The sequence below is a fragment of the Micromys minutus genome (genome assembly GCF_963924665.1).
Source record: "Micromys minutus genome assembly, chromosome: 14".
NCBI classification, from domain to species: Eukaryota; Metazoa; Chordata; class Mammalia; order Rodentia; family Muridae; genus Micromys; species Micromys minutus.
The window spans coordinates 650,573-669,976 of record NC_137983.1 but is presented as its reverse complement, the minus strand read 5'-3'; the positions used below and the strand labels follow the sequence as shown (position 1 = coordinate 669,976).

The 19,404-nt window shown below is 49.5% G+C and overlaps 2 protein-coding genes across 3 annotated transcripts; one reads left to right on the top strand and one right to left on the bottom strand.

The window, feature by feature from the left end:
• Positions 1 to 495: 495 nt before the first annotated feature.
• On the top strand, positions 496 to 7,257 carry HSH2D (hematopoietic SH2 domain containing; the record flags this gene model as incomplete). Its single annotated transcript, XM_080928495.1, has 5 exons — positions 496 to 626; positions 4,118 to 4,207; positions 4,989 to 5,154; positions 5,541 to 5,663; positions 6,775 to 7,257. The coding sequence occupies exons 1-5, from the start codon at positions 502 to 504 to the stop codon at positions 7,255 to 7,257; spliced, it is 987 nt and encodes a 328-aa protein (XP_080784621.1). The 5' UTR covers positions 496 to 501.
• Positions 7,258 to 10,261: 3,004 nt separating this feature from the next.
• On the bottom strand, positions 10,262 to 18,771 carry CIB3 (calcium and integrin binding family member 3; the record flags this gene model as incomplete). 2 transcript variants are annotated; one of them, XM_080928349.1, is made up of 6 exons in its annotated part: positions 10,262 to 10,283; positions 11,880 to 12,075; positions 13,450 to 13,597; positions 16,216 to 16,327; positions 18,541 to 18,575; positions 18,721 to 18,771. In XM_080928349.1, 6 exons carry the CDS (start codon positions 18,769 to 18,771, stop codon positions 10,262 to 10,264), a joined length of 564 nt encoding a protein of 187 aa, XP_080784475.1. The 2 variants fall into 2 exon arrangements, with proteins under 2 accessions (XP_080784475.1, XP_080784476.1); XM_080928350.1 differs by lacking the exons at positions 16,216 to 16,327; positions 18,541 to 18,575.
• Between the last annotated feature and the right edge of the window lie 633 nt (positions 18,772 to 19,404).

Genomic DNA, 19,404 nt, shown 5'->3' with positions numbered 1-19,404 from the left:
CCCCTCCCCTGAGGGATCAGCCACTCGATGGTATAGTACAGAATAGAGTTTATTCAGGTCATGGGGGAGTGAAGAGGGTGGTAGGGGCAGAGAGAGAGAAGAGCAGAAGAGAAGTAGAGAAGCAGAGGTCAGCCATGAGCACATGGAGAGGGGGAAGGGGATAAGGAGGGGAGGGGCAAGGGGGAGAAAGCAAGAGAGAGTAAGAGGGAGAAGGGGGCAAGCAGCCCCTTTTATAGTGTCAGGTAACTGTGGGGTGGGGCTTACAGAATCCCAACAAGATAGATGATTGATAGATGACAAATAGATAGATAGATAGATAGATAGATAGATAGACAGACAGACAGACAGACAGACAGAGCAATAGATCAATAGAGCAATAGAGGAAGGCACCAGATCCCTCCTTCATACTCAAGCTTGTTCCCAGCAGGAGACATCATGGTCTGTAACAGTAGAGTGAAGAGACGCCCACCTCTCCCTAAGTGACCACCTTCCCTGGATGCCATGACGGAAGCCGGGAGGCTGCCCCCACCACTACCCCCTCGGCTGGACTGGTTTGTGCACACCCAGGCGGACCTGCTGGCCCAATCCGGGATCCCTGAGTGGTTCCACGGCACCATCTCCCGAGAGTAAGACATAGTACCACCCCCATCCTACTCAGATCCTGCTTCCTGGTCCTTCACCGCAAACCACAGTGAACATTGGGGTGAGCAATCAGGCAGCAGGCTCCATGTTCACAGTGATCTTAGATTAGCTCCAGGCCATGAGAAGCTGAGGATCAGGAAGAAATAGACACCGAATGAGGTGACACAGCAGACGCATAGCATTGGGCTCTGCACTGTGCATCAGACCACAGTCCCTGCTTTTCCATGTGGGGTACTGTGCTCCACTTCCGAGGGTCTCAGACCCAGCACAGGCAGAGCTGTGGGAGATCTACCGCAGAAACACCTTCCCTGAACAGGCTTCAAACCCCAAGAAAGACTTGGTGTTATTTGTTCATTCAGAGGCTGTGGCTATGGCTCAGTTGGTAAGATGCTTGTAGCTTAGTTAATACAGTGCTTGGAACTCCAGAGTGCTTGCCCGGCGTACACAAAGCCCCAAGCTCTTTTTCCACTCCACATAAAGCAGCCCGTACTGCCGACTCGGGTCAGGAGTCAATATCCTCAGCTACAGAGTGAGTGTGAGGCCAACCCCCCAAAAGGAAAGAAAGACAATCTGCAAGTGCAGACTTCTAAGCTCCAGGGTCTCAATCCTAGAAACCAGGGCGGGATTGTGTGTTCCCAAGTTCTTGGCTTCTTATAAAAGGAAGTGAAAATAAAGGCTTGTGTGGGTTTGCAAAACTGCAAAAGGATTTAGTTAAGAGCGCAGAGACAGTGCCATTACAGAGGGTCAGGATCGACAGGAGGGGCCAGCAAGATGGTGTGGGGGTAAAGGTACCCGTGGGAGGGTCCGTGATTCACCGAAGAATGACAGCCCAGACCCAGACACTATGTACACAAAAACAGTGTTTTCTCCTGCAGAGTCCAGCATGCCCGTGTCTCCCACTACCAAGATAGAGACACCCAAAGTGAGTTTGCAGGCCCGATTTAAAGCACATCGTAATTCTGGTGTAGATAAGCTTTGTCTTCCTCCGTCCCTAGGCATTCCAGAGCCATTATGGAGGTGTGAAGGCTGAAGCCTGAAGGTTTTTTTTCTATTAGTAATTGACTTGCCCAGTTCTTAGGCTTCAGCTCCTTAACTGCCAATTTGAAGCCTGCCATGGAGTCAGCCTGTCACATCCCTCTCACAGGTAGCCAAACTTGACAACCCACACTGCAGGAGAAACCACCTCTGTGGGCTGTCTCTGACTTCTGAATGCATCAGCACATCTGCCCCTGCAAACAGGATAAATAAATTAAATGTAATAAAAAATGAAGAGGCTGGCAGTAAGTCACGTGAGTCAGATGTTTAGAAATTCTTTTCATTTTCTTCTTTGTTTTGTTTTGTTTTTATTTTGTGTGATGGTTTGAATATGCTTGGCCTAGGAAGTAGCACTATTAGGAGGTGTGGCCTTGTTGGAGGAAGTTTGTCACTGTGAGGGTGGGCTTGGAGATCTTCCTCCTAGCTGCCTGGGAATGCCCAGTCTGTTCCTGGCTTTCTTCGGATGAAGATTTAAAATTCTCAGCTCCTCCAGTGCCATTCCAGCCTGGATGCTGCCATGCTTCCCACCACGATGACAATGGACTGGACCTCTGCCAGCCCCAACTGAATGTCCTTTATAAGAGTTGCTTTGGTCATGGTGTCTGGTCACAACAGTGGAAACCCTCACTAAGGCAGAAGTTGGTGCCAGGGCCTGGGATATTGCTGTTAGGCCTGACTATGTTTTTGATTGGAGGAATATGGGTTTTGGGACTTCGGATTTAGAAAGCAGTGGAATGCTTTAAGTGAGACGTAATGGGACAGCCTAGAAGAAATATAGAAGATATTGGTGCCTGACTGGAAAAATTTCACAGGAGGGGTATTTTACTATGTTTCCTGGAGATCATTCTACAATGTTTTGGTGAAGAATGGCTGCTTTTTGCCCTTTTCTGGAGAGTCTGCCTGAGACGAAGGTGAAGAGACTCAGACGCGTTACATTGGGAAAGGAAGTCTTGGAAAGCCTAGTTTAGACTTTCTCCTGTGGTTCAGTCTCAAGAGCATTTTGATCAAGCTTACGAAGCTCTGAAAGGAAAAATATAAAATGTACAGCTCAAAAAACAAAGGGGGGCAGGAAGCGAAATGGATCTGAATCCCGAGTTCAAGGAGAAAAGTACATAAAGGAAGTGGTGACATCAGGACAAGGCCCCACCCAGCTTTTGTGTTTTTGTGTTTGCAGTTGAACAAGGAATAGTTATACTATGTTAGATATAACCTGGTTATTGTTTTCATTTGGACTTTTAATCCAAAAATCCAGAAATGGAGGGCATACTTGTGATCCAGAGTCTGAGGACTGAAGACACAGGCAAATCCAGACCTTGAAAAATGGCTTTGGCTTGGGTGTGGTGGTGCACACCACCCAGGAGACATCCCAGGAAACAGGGCCAGACTCGGTCAGAGCAAGTTCTAGGTGAAGAAAAATTCAAGTCCAGGTGTGGTGGTGGACATTTTGTTTGGGGGGGATTGTGTATGTGGTTTTTGTTTGTTTGTTTTGTTTTAGACACTAGGTTTCTCTGTGTGGCCCTGGCTGTCTTTGATCTCACTCTGTAGATCAGGCTGGCCTTGAACTCAGAGACCCACCTGCCTCTGAAGTGCTAAGTGTGTACTCCAGGAGGAGGATTTAGTTGCTGGGGGTCTACTGTGAGTGGTTCCATTCTGATTCACATGCTTGGATTATGCAGGTCTTTACTATAATGCACTTGATTCTAGTCATATGCATACCCAAGATGCACAGGTAGAAGATGGGAGATGAAGGATTTGTCCACAAGCCCTCCTGAAGGACACCCACCATTTGCCTGACCATTTACCCAACACCAGTTGAGGCTGGGTCAGACCTTTTCTTTGTTTGTAACAAGATATTTACACTTTGATTATATTTTATTTCTTTAGTATGTGTATGTCACTAATTTGAAGGTTAAGGAAGCAGGGCCACCCGCAGATCTCTGCCTGCCCTTCCTCAGACACAAGTCTCAGGTCCACCCCAGTGTTCCAGCCAGGTCTGCAGATGCGTACAGACCTCTCAGGCACTGGGCCACCTTTGACCCTCTCCTAGGTTAGAAGATAACTTGAGAAAATCAGTTCTTTCCTTCTCCATGTGATGCCAGGGACTGAATTCAGGCAGATAGGCTTGGGTCAAGTCCCTCTACCATGCGGCATCTGGCCAGACCTTCAGTTCTTCATCTTAGACACACTGGGAACACACTCAACTAGAAACTAAGTTTGACTGTTTTTAGGGGTGAGGAAACTTACCCTCTTCTTAAATAGGAGATGTGCATATGGGAGCCCATGGCCGCTGGGTGCATTGTTCAGAGGGAAGAGCGTGCACAGAGGTGACAGTCAGGCTGCCAGCCACACTACTGTTAGAGGGTTGTGTGCATAGTCAGAGCCATCCCCATGCTTTCTTGCCTCCATATCTAGCCAGTCTTCTTCCTTTGTGCCTTTCCAGGGCTGCTGAGAACCTGTTGGAGTCACAACCTCTGGGGACCTTTCTCATCCGAGTCAGCCACAGCCATGTGGGCTACACCCTTTCCTACAAGTAAGGCCATGGAGAGGCTAGACCGAGGCTTCTGGAAGAGGGCCAAAGGTGGCCCAGTGCCTGAGGGGTCTGTACACATCTGCAGACCTGGCTGGAACACTGGGGTGGACCTGAGACTTGTATCTGAGGAAGGGCAGGCAGAGATCTGAGGGTGGCCCTGCCTCCTTCACCCTCAAATTAGTGACATGGGTCTGGATCCAGGAAGCCAGGGCTACAAGCTTCTAGGAATCTTAGGACATTCGAGGTAAAGCCTTCCTTCCTCTTTACTTTTTTTCTTCCTCCCTCCACCTCTCCCTCCTTCCTCCTTTCTCTCCTTCCTCCTTCCCTTCCTTTTCTCTTTCCATCTGCCTGTTTGAGAATCCAAGCTGACCTTGAAGTTGCTATGTAGTGTGTGGGCACACACCTGTTAACCCAACACAGTGAAAGCTGAGGAAGAAGGATCTAGAATTCAAGGTTATCCTTGGCTACATAGTAAGTTTAAGTCTAGCCTGGACTACATGAGATGGTGTCTTCAAAATCAAAGGATTACCATCATTTTGCTACTGCTGTTTTAGTTGACACAGTCTCTCTGTGGAGTTCAGGCTGGCCTCCCATCCTCCATCATCTTACCCTCAGTCTCCCCAGAACTGGGTGACAGATGGGCACTGCCACAGTTAGCTTATATCTGCTATTTCACCCACCCAAGAAACCCTGTGTGGTGACTGGGGAAACTGAGGCACAGTGGCTCCACCAAGAGGCTGGTGCACAGGGCAGCATCCCAACCTCAGCAGTATCTCCACAGAGCCCAGACCTGCTGCCGTCACTTCATGGTGAAGTTTTCAGAAGATGGGACTTTCACCTTTGCTGGGGACCACGTGACCCACACCTCTCTGGACGCCCTGGTCACCTTTCACCAACAAAAGCCTATTCGACCATATGGGGAGCTGCTGACCGGAGCCTGTGGGCAGGTGGGAGCAAAGGGACCCCAGCCAGCGGCAAGGGAGTGCCAGAGGTCTAGGCCCCAGGCCACTCCCAACTGCCCAGCGACCTTCTGGCCCTGCAGGTCCTCTGCATGGCACTCATCTGCAGGAATGGCTTTCCTCCTAGGCTGGTGGGCTGTTGTGAGCTGGGCTTCTTCAGCTTCTGACTGACTTGGCCTAAACCTGCTGTGGGAGGGGCTCTTCCTCTGATGGCTAATGGGCGTGGCCTAAAATCTGCTGTAGATGGTGCTCTTTCTACAGTCTGAGAATTGTAGGCGGGGCATGTTCCTCTGAGACTTGTGGGCGTGGCTTGAGTTCAGAGCTCTGTTTAGAGTGCTCTCCACTGAGTTCCATGACTCTTCCACATTTTCCAGGCGGATCCAGCAAACGTGGACTACGAAGATCTCTTTCTATACTCGAATGCTCTGGTTCAGGATGCTGAAAGCCAAGTTATGAGAACTGGATTTCAAAGGTCTTCTTCCCACCCACCTGAGGAGGTAGGCCCTGAACACCTCCAGCTTGGCTTGGGGCTGACAGAAACAGATGCTGTTAAAGCAGGCCCTTTCTAGAAAGAGTGCTTTTCTAAGGCTCGGTAATTTTAAAAAAAAAACAAAAAATTCTAATGACTTCTAGACTGTGAGATAAGATTCCACATTTCAGTGTACACTGAGTGTAGCTCAGTGATAGGGTCCTTGTCAGGCATACCCTAAGGCAACAGGTTCCATCTCAGACCCTCCAAAAGTACCCACTAAGTCCTCAACTTCAGCTCCTCTGCCTGCAGCTGCCTCTTCTGTTCAGACTCAATAGCCAACCTGAGAACGTTTTGTGCTGTTCTAGGCCTTTCCTCCTCAGGGTCCCTCCACAGAGCTGATGAACTAGCCTGGCCTCTTCTGTAGGAGCCCTCATTCAGGTGTCTCCTCCGTAGTCCCTGGATCTAGAGTCCCCACTGTCCTGTACACCCCCTCCCCCGACACCCCACTGCAGCAGAGAACAGCTTCTAAATTGAGGGGCTCTTGTTTATTGTGGGTGTATATGTGTCCTTTAAGTACTTGCTGTGCTTCCTGTGTGGTAGAAAGTCCTGATAGCACTAAGGATGGAACAAGATGGTGTTCTGGGTGTATGTTTGGATACAAGTTTGAGAAAGCATCCTGGAGAAGGTGTCAAGGAGCTGGGATGTGAGGATGGGGAGCCACGCCAGAGATGCAGGAAGAGCATTCTGGGAATGAGGGGGCATGTGCAAAGGTCCTGGGGCTCTATGTATCTGCAGAACAGGTTGACAGAAGTCAGTATATGGACCATTGTGGGTAGGGGCCTCCGGGGGTACTCAGTGACCCTAACCCAACCTCAAATGAGAAGAGTGGGGAGATGCTGACAATACACACCTTCCCCAAAAGCATGCTGGGTAAGTTCACTGAGCCACACCCTCAGCCCAACTGTGTCTCTTGAGAAAACATCCCAAACGTTGGGACAGGTAGGAAAGCCACTCATAGAGATGAGCAGATGGGGCAAGGGTGGTGTTTAGAAGGTCCAGGACGCTGAGATGAGTTTTGAGGCAACCTGGAGCTTTTCTGGACAGCTGGGCCTCAGGCCTCCCTGTCTCTGTTCTAGGCTCCTGAAAAGAAGCCATCCAGAACAACTGAAGGAGAGCTCGAATTGGTGTCCCGCTCCCCAAAAGCCCTCCTCGAGGAGTCTGGACAGAAGCTGTGGAAGAACCTGAGGTCCCTACCTCAGACCAGCCGGAGGATGAAACAACAACTCACTTCTTATCTGTCGGCCATGAGCCTGCTGGGAGATGCCAAGCGTGTGACACAGAAGCATCACAGCCCTGTGACTCGAGCATTCAGCTGGGACAGTGCTAGCCACTCTGAGGACCCTTGTGCAGCTACCACCTCTCTTCAGAGCCCTACAGAGCCCTGGGCCCTGAGAGGCAGGGAAGCCACCTTCAGGGACTCCAGGCCTGCCAGCTGGAGGGGGACATTCTCAGGGGTCAAAGCCTGGCGTGGAAGGGTGGTCAGGGCCCTGTCAGCCCAGGAGCCTGTGGACTTGCCCGAGGAATACCTCCCGCCACCACCTTTTGCCCCTGGGTACTAATGCCCCTTCTGCATCTTGGCATCTGTCATCTCTCCTTTTCAGTCCCCACCCCTGTGCTCACAAGCAGAGAACTGTGCTGAAGAGGTCACGGGGCTGAGTCCTGCGGGCACCAGCCGAGGGAGCTGCTTAACCATGAGAGAATTACTGCAATGTAGGGACCGGCAGAGGGGAGTAAGAGGGTCAAAGAGCCTTCAGCCACGCCCAACAACTGACTTCTATCCCCAGAACTCTCGGGGTGAGAGCTTCGGACCAACTTCTGAAGGGTGTCCTCAGACCTCCGCATATGTGTGTTAACAACACACACTCATAAGCAAATATAACTTTAAAAGATTGCAGCAGAGACTTGGTGGGCCCAACAAATGCCAGGCCTGTATCTTGTGTTATCCCTCAGTACCCTTGGGATCTAGATCTCATGTTCAGACACATTCAAGTAAAAATAGTTTTCCAACTGCTGGAGATTTAGCTCAGTAGTAGATAAAGCACCTGCCTAGCAAATGCCAGGTCTGGGATTTGTCTTCAGCTCCAGGAATTTAAAAAAAAAATCTGAAAGTTTTGCATCATCCATGGGTTGGGGAAATAACTCAGTGAGTAAGAGATTGAGACGACCTGAGTCCAGCTTCACAGAGCTGATGCAGTGTTGCACGTGTGTGTGTGTGTGTGTGTGTGTAAAGTGTGTGCACACATATGTGTCCTCAGAGCAGCTACAAGGAGATGAGAGGTAGCTGCTGCCTTACACAGCATCACTAACACAGAGACAAGGTGGAGGATAGACATCTGGGCACGCCAACATGTCACACACTAGAACACGGGGAGAGGATGCAAAGTGGGTGCATCTGTGGCCAGGAGTGTGGTTTATACCCCAGCATCTGGGCAGCAGAGATGGGAAGGTCAAGAGCCCAAAGGCAGCCTCGGCTTACCTGAAGCTTGAGATTAGGCTGGGCTACATGAAAGTTAGACTGAAAGAAGAAAAACTGTAAGACAAGCATTTTGGTGCACACCATTAATCCCAGCACTCCAGAGGCAGAGGCAGAAAGAGCTCTGTGAGTTTGAGGCCAGCCTGGTCTCCATGGTGAGTTCCAGGGCTACACAGGAAGACCCCATCTAAATAATTTGAAAAGTGAGATGCATCTGTACTGAACATGTGATGCTCCTCTCTTGTCTACCTAATGGTCCAGTGTGTACAATATCCACATTGCATCACTATTCCAAGTTATGTAGACATTTAAAGCCTATGGAAGGTTGTGTGAGGCTCTGTGCAAATCTGCTGTTTGGGTTCCTTTATGGAAAAAGCTGGCAGCAATCCCTGAAACTACTGGGGACAACTTGACATGACCTTTCAATGCTGTTGAGCAAATCTGTCACATACAGTGATAGTCAGCATTTTGAAGAAGAGGCTGAAGTTCAGATGGTGACTTCACACCACACTGGGGTAGTCTTGGGTCTTCTCAATCCCTGTGTTCTCTGTTTAACACCAGAGTCAAGAGACTTCAACCCACTGGACACCCACCAGCTGGGCCTGTAGCTGCTGGTCAGATATCCCTCCCTCTGAAGAAGTTAAAGAATTGGGCCAGAGGCTCAGCACACAATAAGACATCAATATCTGCCTTGAGGAATACAGGCACATGTCTGAGGCTCTAAGAAGCCACTTTGGGCTAGGGAGATGACCCCATAGGTAGAGCATTTGTGCACAGCATGAAGACCTGTTCCATCCCTGGAGCATTAGTGCTGGAGGGCAGAGACTGGAGGGTAGAGACAGAAGGATGTCGAGCTCACCAGCCTGCTGGAAAGTTCCTGAGAGCAGAAGTGTCTGGAGCGGTGAAAGGAATGACAGGAAGTCAAACAATGGATCCAAGGTGGCAGCCTGTGCTCTGCTTGATCCAGACTGCTCTGCTTTCTCTCTGGAGATTTCTCTATTCTTGCTTTCTCTTCTAAGAGACCTCTCTGTCCATGTTGTAGATTGGCAGTAGGAAACCTCTGAAGAGGCTAAAGCTTTGTGTGATCTTTGATGAACATAGGCCTCTCTGAACCCATTTCTTCACTTAGAAGATGGGAAACACAAAGAGAGAGAGAGAGAGAGAGAGAGAGAGAGAGAGAGAGAGAGAGAGAGACAGGGAGGACCTGGGGCTTTTGTTCATCATCAATTGAGACAGAATCTCATTATGTATCCCTGGCTATGCCAAAATAGCCTCTGCCTCCTGAGTAACAATATTAAATGTGTGCCTCCGCCAGGCCGGGCCTATATTTATCATTGGTTTTTGTTTTGTTTTGTTTTGTTTTGTTTTGTTTGGAGTAGGGTCTTGGAATTCACCATGTAGACCAGGCTAGCCTTGAACTCACAGTGGTCTGCCTGTCTCTGTCTCCTCCTGAGTCTAGATTAAAGGTGTGAGGCACCATGCCCCAGACAAACCTATTTTCATTTTTAAATGTGTGTATGTGTGTTGGTGCAGTTGCTCATGGAGACCAGAAGACGGTGTCAGGTCTGCTGGAATGGGAGATTCAGACAGTTGAGAGTCACCAACCCAAGGTCTTCTGCAGGGGTAGCAGGTGCTGTTAATACCTTTGAGCCACTGCTCCAGCCCTGGACCTGGGGTCTTAAATCACTGGTGAGTGGTCTGAGAAGATTCTGGCTGATGGGGCTGTGTAGTGGGGTAACTTCTTCAGCAAATGGTGCCCTAAACAAAGGTCCTAGAACAGCCTCAGGCTCCTGGAATTCACAAGACATGAATGTGTGAGAGAAAAACAAGGCAATCCTGTGCTCAGAAAGGAGCTGTGGTGTGGCCTTGGACTTCCTCCATATGCGAACTGAGAAGTTCCTGCCCCTCTAGAGCTCTAGATCGAGAAGTCATTAGTTTATTGTAGAAATCTAATATGGCAACCCAGAGTGGGTACAGCCACACCAAAGGCCACACAGCAAGAGGCAGATATCCCGAGGCAGTTTTGATTCCTGTTTATTCAGAGAGCAGAGTGGAGATGGGTAGGAGCCAGGCCTTGTCCTCTGAGCATGTCAGATGCGGATGTGGAAGGTGCTGTGTGCAGAAAGTAGAGGTTTCACTGACAGCTCACAGATGACACCCACCCAGTCCCCAACACTCCCTTTCTATATTCAGAAGGAAGCAGGGACCCACAGGCATGTGAACCCTCCCCACGCCCCCCAGAAATCACAGACGGTAGTTTTTCTGCCCTCATGGATTGTTGGGGCCAGGTGTGAGGCCAGAGGTCAACCTTGGGGTCAGTCTGAGGGTGGCTCCCACAGCAGTATGTTCTTTAAAATATTTACCTGTGTGTGTGTGTGTGTGTGTGAGAGAGAGAGAGAGAGAGAGAGTATGTGAGTATGTGTGTGAGAGAGAGTATGTGTGTGAATGTGTGTGTGTGTATGTGTGTGTATGAGAGTGTGTGTGTATGAGTGGTGTGTGTGAGAGTGTGTATGAAAGTGTGTGTGTGTATATGTGTGTGAATGTATGTGTATGTGTGTGTGAGAGTGTGTGTGTGAGTATGTGTGTGAGAGTATGTGTGTGAGAGTGTGTATGAAAGTGTGTGTGTATATGTGTGTGAATGTATGTGTGTGTGAGAGTGTGTGTGTGAGTATGTGTGTGAATGTATGTGTGTGAATGTATGTGTGTGAGAGAGTGTGTGTGTGAGTATGTGTGTGAGTGTATGTGTGTGAGAGTGTATATGTGTGCGAGTGTGTGTGTGTGTGAATATGTGTGAGTGTATTGTGTGTGTGTGCATGCGCACCTGGGTGTGTTCATATGCAGTATGCTATGTGAAAGAGCCTGCAGAGGCCAGAAGACTGTGCCAGGTCCCCTGGAGCTGGAGTTGTGGACAGTTGTGAGCCATCAAGGGGGTGCTGGGAACAGAACCACCAGAGCAGCCAGGAATTGTGAGCCCATCTCCAGAACACAAGACTTGTTCTTGATTTAGCTGATTTGGAATTTTGAAGACCCTGGTCCACTCTGTAGTCCAGACAGCCCTGGAACTCACAGTAATCCTCCTGCCTCAGACTCCTGGATGTCTCAACTACAGGTATGTGTGCCACCATGCTCAGATCTCCATGGGGACTGTAAGCACCTGCCTGGATAATATTCACACCCCAACTCCATTCCATACTGGCTGGAGGACTAAAACTGATAGTTGGCTGCCTTTTGAGGTAGTTGAGCCTCAATTTATTCATCTGATAAATGGGAGTGGCTAGGCAAGTGATGGGTCAAGCCTTTAATTCTAGCACTCCAGAGGCAGAGGCAGAGGCAGGTGGATCTCTGTGAGTTCAATACGAGCCTGTTCTACATAGAAAGTTCTAGGCCAGCCAGGGAAACATTGGAAATGCAAGCAAAACCAAATCAATCAAACAAACAGAAGAATGTAGACCCAAGTCATAATCTTCTAACTGTGTTAACTACGTACCCACCCCAGCCCTGCAGAGGCCTCTGACCCTCTGCCAGGCTGCTGAGGACCATTCACAGCAAAAACGCTGTGGCAGTTGATGGGAATGCTGCTCCTGTCCATAGGAGATGCTCACAGCTCCCTAGCTTGGGCAGAGTGGGCAGAGCTGAAGAAGCTGGGGACGTTCCCTGAGGCCTCTGATGACACAACAGGAGCTCTCATCCCTGGGTTTGAACCTTCACCTGAGGAAGTCTGGGGCTCGAAGGATCATATTCTGGAAGTCCTCCAAGGACAGTCGCCCGTCATGGTCGCTGTCTGCTTCATCCAGCACCTTCTCACAGACCAGGGTCACCTCCTCTGCACTCAGCTCCCCACGGGTCAGCCTGGTCACTGTCTGCTCCAGGTCCCACGCACAGATGTAGTTGTCATTGTTGAAGTCTGTGAGGCTGACAGTAGGGCTGGGGACACCAGGCAGCAGGAGGACATGTCTGCCCCCCGTGTTTGGAGCTCTACATGGATACCCAGAACCTACCGATTGCCCCACAGCTTCTCACCCTGAGCACTGAGAGCCACTGAGCCAGTGTGACAACTGTTTATGTCGCTTAGACAGCATTTATTGCATGCCAGGCACCATGATGGCTGATTTTCTCTTAAGCATTCATGGAGTGCCTACTGCATGCCAGGCATTGCAATAGCTTTTTTATTCATTCAATTTATTGAATGCCCACTGTGTGTCAGCCAGATGCCATGAATTAATTTCATACTTTTACTCAGCAAGCATTTGTTGAGTGCCTTCTGTTTACCAGCCATTGGGATAATGTATTTATCCATCCATCATTCACAACCAATTGAGCACGCACGGTGTGCAAGACACATAACTGCTCGTCACTTATCCATACACTCAGCAAATATTTACTGGATACCTACTGTGTGCCGTGTGTGTTAAGTTTTTTTTGCCATTCATTCAGTTAACAAGTATTTAAGTATATACTATGTACCAGGCATCGTGACAGCTGCTTCTTATCCATTCAATGGCTCATCAGGTATTTATTGTATGCTAGACCATACAATATGTGGCTGTGATTTTTCACTAACTCCCCCTACACATGCTAAAATAAGAAACAACGTAAAAGGTTGTCTTCACATTACAGAGCTGCCTCTATGTTCCTGATGACCTCCGCAGCAGATGTGGCTGAGGTCATGCACAGGAGCACAAGTGACTCAGCCAACAGATGAGCCATCACCTGTGGGAGCTGTGAACTGTTGGGGCCTGGGAGAATTGTATTGGTTTATTTACTGAGCACTTACTGTTGTTGGGTACCATGATTGACTCACCTGTGAGTATTAAGTGCCTACTATGGGCCAGACTCTGAGAAAAGTGCTGCTATTCTCTATGTCCTCACTCAGAAAATACTGAGCACTAATATGTGCTCTGAACAGACAGATGGGGCTCAGGGTGGAACCCTGCCTAGAATCTCCCAGTGAGGCTATATATAGATCATACACAGAGGGCACAGAAGAAACAAATGTCCTGAGGCTGGAAGCATTTGATGAATTCAAGAAAGAATGAGCCTGATAAGGGTAGGCAAGTGTGCAAGGAGGTCTGGAATAGGGTAGGGGCCAAGGCAGCCTGATAAGGGTAGGCGAGTGTGCAAGGAGGTCTGGGATAGGGTAGAGGCCAAGGCAGCCTGATAAGGGTAGGCGAGTGTGCAAGGAGGTCTGGGATAGGGTAGGGGCCAAGGCATTGGAGTCCCTGGGAAGACAGCTGTTCTGTGGTTTTCTCTGGTTCCCACCCCAGGCCCCTGCACGCACCATAAATCTTAAAGGCATAGTAGGCCTTCAGGTCCCGAGGAGCCATCTCACTCATTACTGAGAACAAATCCAAGAAGTTCTCTAAGGTCATGTGACCATCCCCATCTTGAGAGAAGACCTGCACGATCCTCTGGCGGAAAGGGTTATCCTGGGGATAGGAAGGCAAGTGTCTGCTCTGCGGGGCTCTTCCAGAGCCCACAGATGTCATCCATTCCCCTCCCCAGAACCCAGGGGCCTGGGGTAGGGAGTCAGGCAACCGTACTTCTCACATCTGTACACCCCATTTCCAGTTCTACATGATGCCTGTGACCCCAGGAAGCCAATTAGAAGCTGGCATTCATCTAGCAGCTGTAAGGGACCTGGGAGGGGCATGTTACTCAAACTAACCAATCAAATGTTTTCTGAGGTTGTAGGAGGCTACTCTTTTCTAATTTGTGTGTGTGTGTGTGTGTGTGTGTGTGTGTGTGTGTGTGTGTGTGTGAGTGTGTGTGTGTGTGTTTACAGGATTAGAAACAACCACACACATGCTAAGCAAACTCTACCACTCCACTCAGCTATATCCCCAGTGTGTGTGCACTCCCTCTCTTTAATTTGTTTTAAAATGATTTCTATTTTTATTATTTGACAATTCCACTCACATATATTGTCTTTAAAAAAAAAACAAATTTAGGGCTGGAGAGATGGCTCAGTGGGTAGGAGCACTGGCTGCTCTTCCAGAGGACCTAGATTCAGTTTTTAGTATGGACATAGTGGCTCACAAGCATCTGTAAGCCAGGGATCCAACACCTTCTTCTGGCCTCTGCAGATACCAGGCATATGTGATGCACAGACAGACATGCAGACAAAGCATCCACATGCATACACAGACAGCCATGCAGACAAAGCATCCACATGCATACACAGACAGACTTGCAGACAAAGCATCCACATGCATACACAGACAGACTTGCAGACAAAGCATCCCTACACATACAATAACATATTTTTAAGGAATAAAAAATAAGCTAGGCCATGGTGGTGCACAGCTTTAACCCCAGCACTCAGGAAGCAAAGATAACTCATTGAGTTTGAGGCCAGCCAAACCTACAGAGTGAGTTTTAGGACAGCCAGGGCTACACAGAGAAACCTTGTCCTAAAAAGACAAAAACAAAACAAAGACCTGAAGCAGACAAGTCAAAGTAGCCTTGGGAAGTTCCTGAAACTGACAAGATTCACTAGCCCTGTCTTTCCTAAGAGCATATGTAGTCTAAAGACTAGTAAGACACGCTCTCAGACACGCTGCCCCATAGGCTCGAATGTTTGAATTCTTAGTCATCAGGGAGAATCTCTACTTGAAAAGGATTAAAGGTGTGGCCTTGTTGGAGGAAATGTGTCATGGGGTTCAGGGAGCTTTGAGGTTGGTCTTTCTCCTCCTGCAGACCAGATGTTGTTCAGCTACTTTTTTAGCACTGTGTCTGCCTGTGTGATGCCATGTCCCCTGCCATGATGGAAACTGACCAAACCTCTGAAACTGTAAACAAGCCCCCAACTAAATGCTCTCCTTTATATGAGTTTCTGTGGTCATGGTGCCGCTTCATAGCTCGGTGACCAACACAGAACCCCAAGAAAACTCACTGCTTCACCAAGATGGGCTTTGGTAGTGTCTGTACTGTGGTCTGTCATCTGGGGTTATACATGTTTCTTACCACCTCTGAGTGACACCACAAGAGGTGTCAGATCCCCTGGAGCTGGAGTTGTAGGTGGCTCACACACACACACACACACACACACACACACACACATTCCCTCCCACACACATTTCCTCCCCTTCTTTACACACACACATTCCACACATACACACCACACACACGAATCCCCACACACATTAACATTCCCCACATACAACACTCTCCCCCCCACATTCTGACACATAAACACACATCCCCCTCCATACCCACACATCTCCACATACACATTCCCTCCACATTGTCCCTGTACATCCTCCCACATCCCCCCACATTCCTCACCATGCACACACATCCTCCCATTTCCTCTATACACATTCCTCCTTTAATGAACATAGTAAAAACCTGCCTTTTAGACATGTAAAGATAACTCAGTCAGGAACCCTACTACCCCAGGGCTGCACCTGATAACCAGGATTCGGTGGTTAACGCTCAAGATAACTGGACAGTCCTGGAGCCCCAGGGTGCCCGCCCGCTGCACAGCACATAAGCAGAGACCAAGAGCAATGCTCTGCTCTCCACGTCTGGAGAGCCACCGCCTGGATCTGCCCTGCGGCTGGAGAGTCTCCTGCAGGATCCTGGCCCTCACATCCAAGTCTGGACCTGACACTCAGCTAAGATGTGCCACTCAGGTGAGCTGCCTTGGGGGCCAGGCTTGGGACCTTAGTTAGTACTTAGAAGTGAACCTTGTGTGATGGTCCTCAGTGATGATTCTCAGCAGAGTAAAATACAACTTTTGTGTGTGTGGGTTCAAGACATGGTTTCTCTGTGTAGTTATCTACCTGCCTCTGCCTCCCAAGTACTGTGTCTTTCTGATTTACACAGCCCAGACCAGCTTCAAACTTAGACACTTGCTTGCCTTGGCCAGAGGTCTGAGTCCCACCATGTCCCAGCCCATGCCTGCCCTTTAACCTTGTCCTTGTGTGTGTTTCTCAGAGCCCCAGTTTTCTCTTCTGTAAAACTGTGGTACCTGTGGCCACATAGGAATGCAGTGGAGACGTCTCCAGTCTGTTGTGGCTCACCTCCCACAGCCCAGGCTTACCTTCAGCTCTGGCATGCTGCTAATCAGCTCATAGGGCACCTTCACTTCAGGACTGGTGGTATAGTCAAGAGGCACCAACTGAGGGGCCAGGTCCTGGTACCGATAGAACAGCCTGATGTGGGGAGAGAGAAACCGAGAAAGGCAGAAGGGACTTGACCCTCTTTTTGGACACTAACTACTCAGTCCACAAGGACAAGTGCTGGGTCCCCAGAAGCCTCAGGCATGAGTCTGAATCTTGGCTGCACAGAGCCATAAATAGGTCTTCCTCCCCACAGACAAGGCCAAGGTAGAGTGGGGAAATAGAGACAGAGTAAGAAGGAAGAACTTCCTGGAGGAGGGAGCATTGCTGTTGGGCTCAGAAGTAGGAGTAGGAGTTCAACAGGAAGACGGAGCTAGAAGAAGGAGGTGCCAATGGCTGGTCGAATATTCCACAGCCAACATTTGAGGGACCTGGATATGTAGCCTGTACACTCCATCTTGACCTCACGGGATCCTGCTTCTGCTCCTCCTGCACTCCCAGCCACCGCTCCCTTTGCTGCCTCTACACTAGGAGACAGGCTTCCTCCATGACTAATGTTCATGCTGCTAATGCTTCCGCTCCCCGTGTGTGGGCTGATGGGCTTGTGCTGCTACAAAACACTGACCACCACACCATAACCTTTCCATACAGATTCCTCACCTGCCTCAGAGACCACAAGCTGCTAGGAACTATCTCAGAGGGACAAGGATGTCCCTGGGTTTTCTCATGACTACATACTTGGTGGGGCTGGTGAGGCTCAGTCCTAAATGCCCTCTCCCCTTGTCAGGGGTCCTATGGGGGAATGTCCTGAGTTTTTATCTTTCCTGTAAAATATTTTTACAGTTATGTATTTATTTGTGTGTATATGCATGCTACAGCACAGGTGTCAAGGTCAGAGGACAACTTGTGGAAGTGGATTCTCTTCTACTATATGGGTCCTGGGTTTGAACTCTGATCCGCAGGCTTGGCAGCAAGCACCTTTGTTTGCTGAGCCATTTTGCAGACCCACAGAGTTTTGTCTCTCGTTGTGGCATCCAGTGAGTTCCTCTCTCCTCCCAGCCTTGGTTACTCTGTTTAGCAATCTGGAAGCCTGGGGCTATCAGGACTCTGTCCATCTGCCCTGGAACTGAAGTCCTCCTTGCCCAAGCCTCAGTTTCCCCACCAGTAATCTGATCATGACGGTCAAAGTAATCTGCCAGCTGTCCTCACAGACAATGGGCTGATGGGTGAGAGGCGTACCCATCAATAATGGATGCCATGTTCCCACACAAGAGGGGCTCAGCTTGATGCCCCACAGTTGAACCACAGCAGGCTTGGGTTTCACGGATAATGGCCTAACAGACAGAAGGGTGACATGGGAGGTTCATCTGTGTCCATCCTGCTGGGTTCAAGCCAGGAACCTGCAGTCACCAGGGGCTGCCAACACCAGCCACATCTGCTTCATGCTGGATCCCAGCTCCGCACTGGACTCCCAACCTCTCCAAGGCTCTAGCATCTTCCATGGCTCCCTGCTCCCCTTGGGTAAAAGGACAAGTTCCTCAATAAACACTCAGCCAGTATGGCAGGGTGCGACTTCTCAGCCAAGCGTTTCTGCTTCAGTCCACTGACCTCAAGGCAACACCTACACCAAAGCTTTAAACCTGACAGTGCTACATCTCAGCTCCCTTCACTGCAGAGACACTGCACATGGTGGCACAGGCTCATGGTCCCAGCACTCGGGAGGCAGAAGAAGGTGGATCTCTGAGTTCAAGGTCAGCCTGGTTTACAGTGGGAGTTCCAGGACAGCTAGGGCTACACAGAGAAACCCTGTCTCTTAGGTAAAGAAAGGAAGGAAGAAAGAACAAGAAAAGGAAAGCCAAGAGGACCCAGAATAGCAGATGACTCAAACGAATCATTTGGTAAAGACTCATTTGGTACTGACTTTCCTGATGACCTGGGTTTGACCCCTAAAACCCATGTGGTGGCAAAAGAAACTAGGAAGCTGAGCTCAGTCCCAGAACCCACTTAAAGGGGGCAGAAAGCAATCAACTCTATAAATTCTCATCTGAGTGTCACACATACGCCGCGGCAGAGGTTCACACATTTGTACACTCACAAATCATGCCCCCTGAAATAATGTTTATCAAATTGAAGCAACAGTGATATAGACCTGTGGTCAATCCCAGCACCCAAGAGGCAGTGATAATTTTGAGACTAGCCCGGGCTTTTTCTCAAGCAAACAAAACAATAACCAAAAGATTGCACAAAGGCCCAGCAGTGACTAGACAGTTGTTTTGGGCTGTCACCTCCCTTCATCCCCCACTAACCTCATGATCTCCTTCCTCGTGAAGAAAGTACAGTCCTGTGGGGAGAGAAACCAGCTTGACTCTCCATGTGCCCCTCTAGGCAGGCCAAACCCACACAAACAGTGCTCTGAGGAGACTCTGGGATGCCCGTACTGCAGGCCAAGCTGTGCCAGCCTGGCAGGACCCGCCACACATACCCACCTGGTATTCCTCCAGCTGCTCGTGACTAAACACTGTCTGCTTGCTGCCCATGCTGCAGACTGCAGCCTTGAATCCACTGGAACAGAGACTACGGGTGGCTCCTCAGGGGCACCCACGTACATAATGTCTGAGCAGACGCTCCTGCCCTGCGATCACCTGCCCACCCGTCCAGTCAGTTACCCCAAGCTTAGTGAAGCTCAAGTTACAGCTCTCCAGGTGACCTTTTGGATGTGTCCGCAGGTGTGGAAGAAGACTGTGAGAGGTCACAGAGAAGCCATTCTGTCTGGAACACCTTTAAGAGAAGGCCATGCACACACCCCAGTTCAAATCCTAGATTTTATCTTGCTAGTTCTGTGGCCTTGGGTAGTTATCTGACCTGTCCGAACCTTGCAAAGAGAATGGAAATTACATTACCATCTGTGGGATCAGTCAGGGTGACAGACATGTTGGATGTGGCCATGCATTACTGTGGCAGGAGAGTCATGCATTCAAGGTTAGCTTGAAGCTGCATAGTGAGACCTTGTGTGAGTGTGTGGGGGTGGGAGGGGAGGGGGAGGAGGGGGAAGAGTCTGCAGGAACAGAGGGAAGCAGACTTGGAGGACCGCTCAGCCAATAAAGAACTTCCTGTGCACATCTGTAACCTAAGTGGTGAGGGGTGTTGGGGTTTGTGAAAACAAGAGGCTC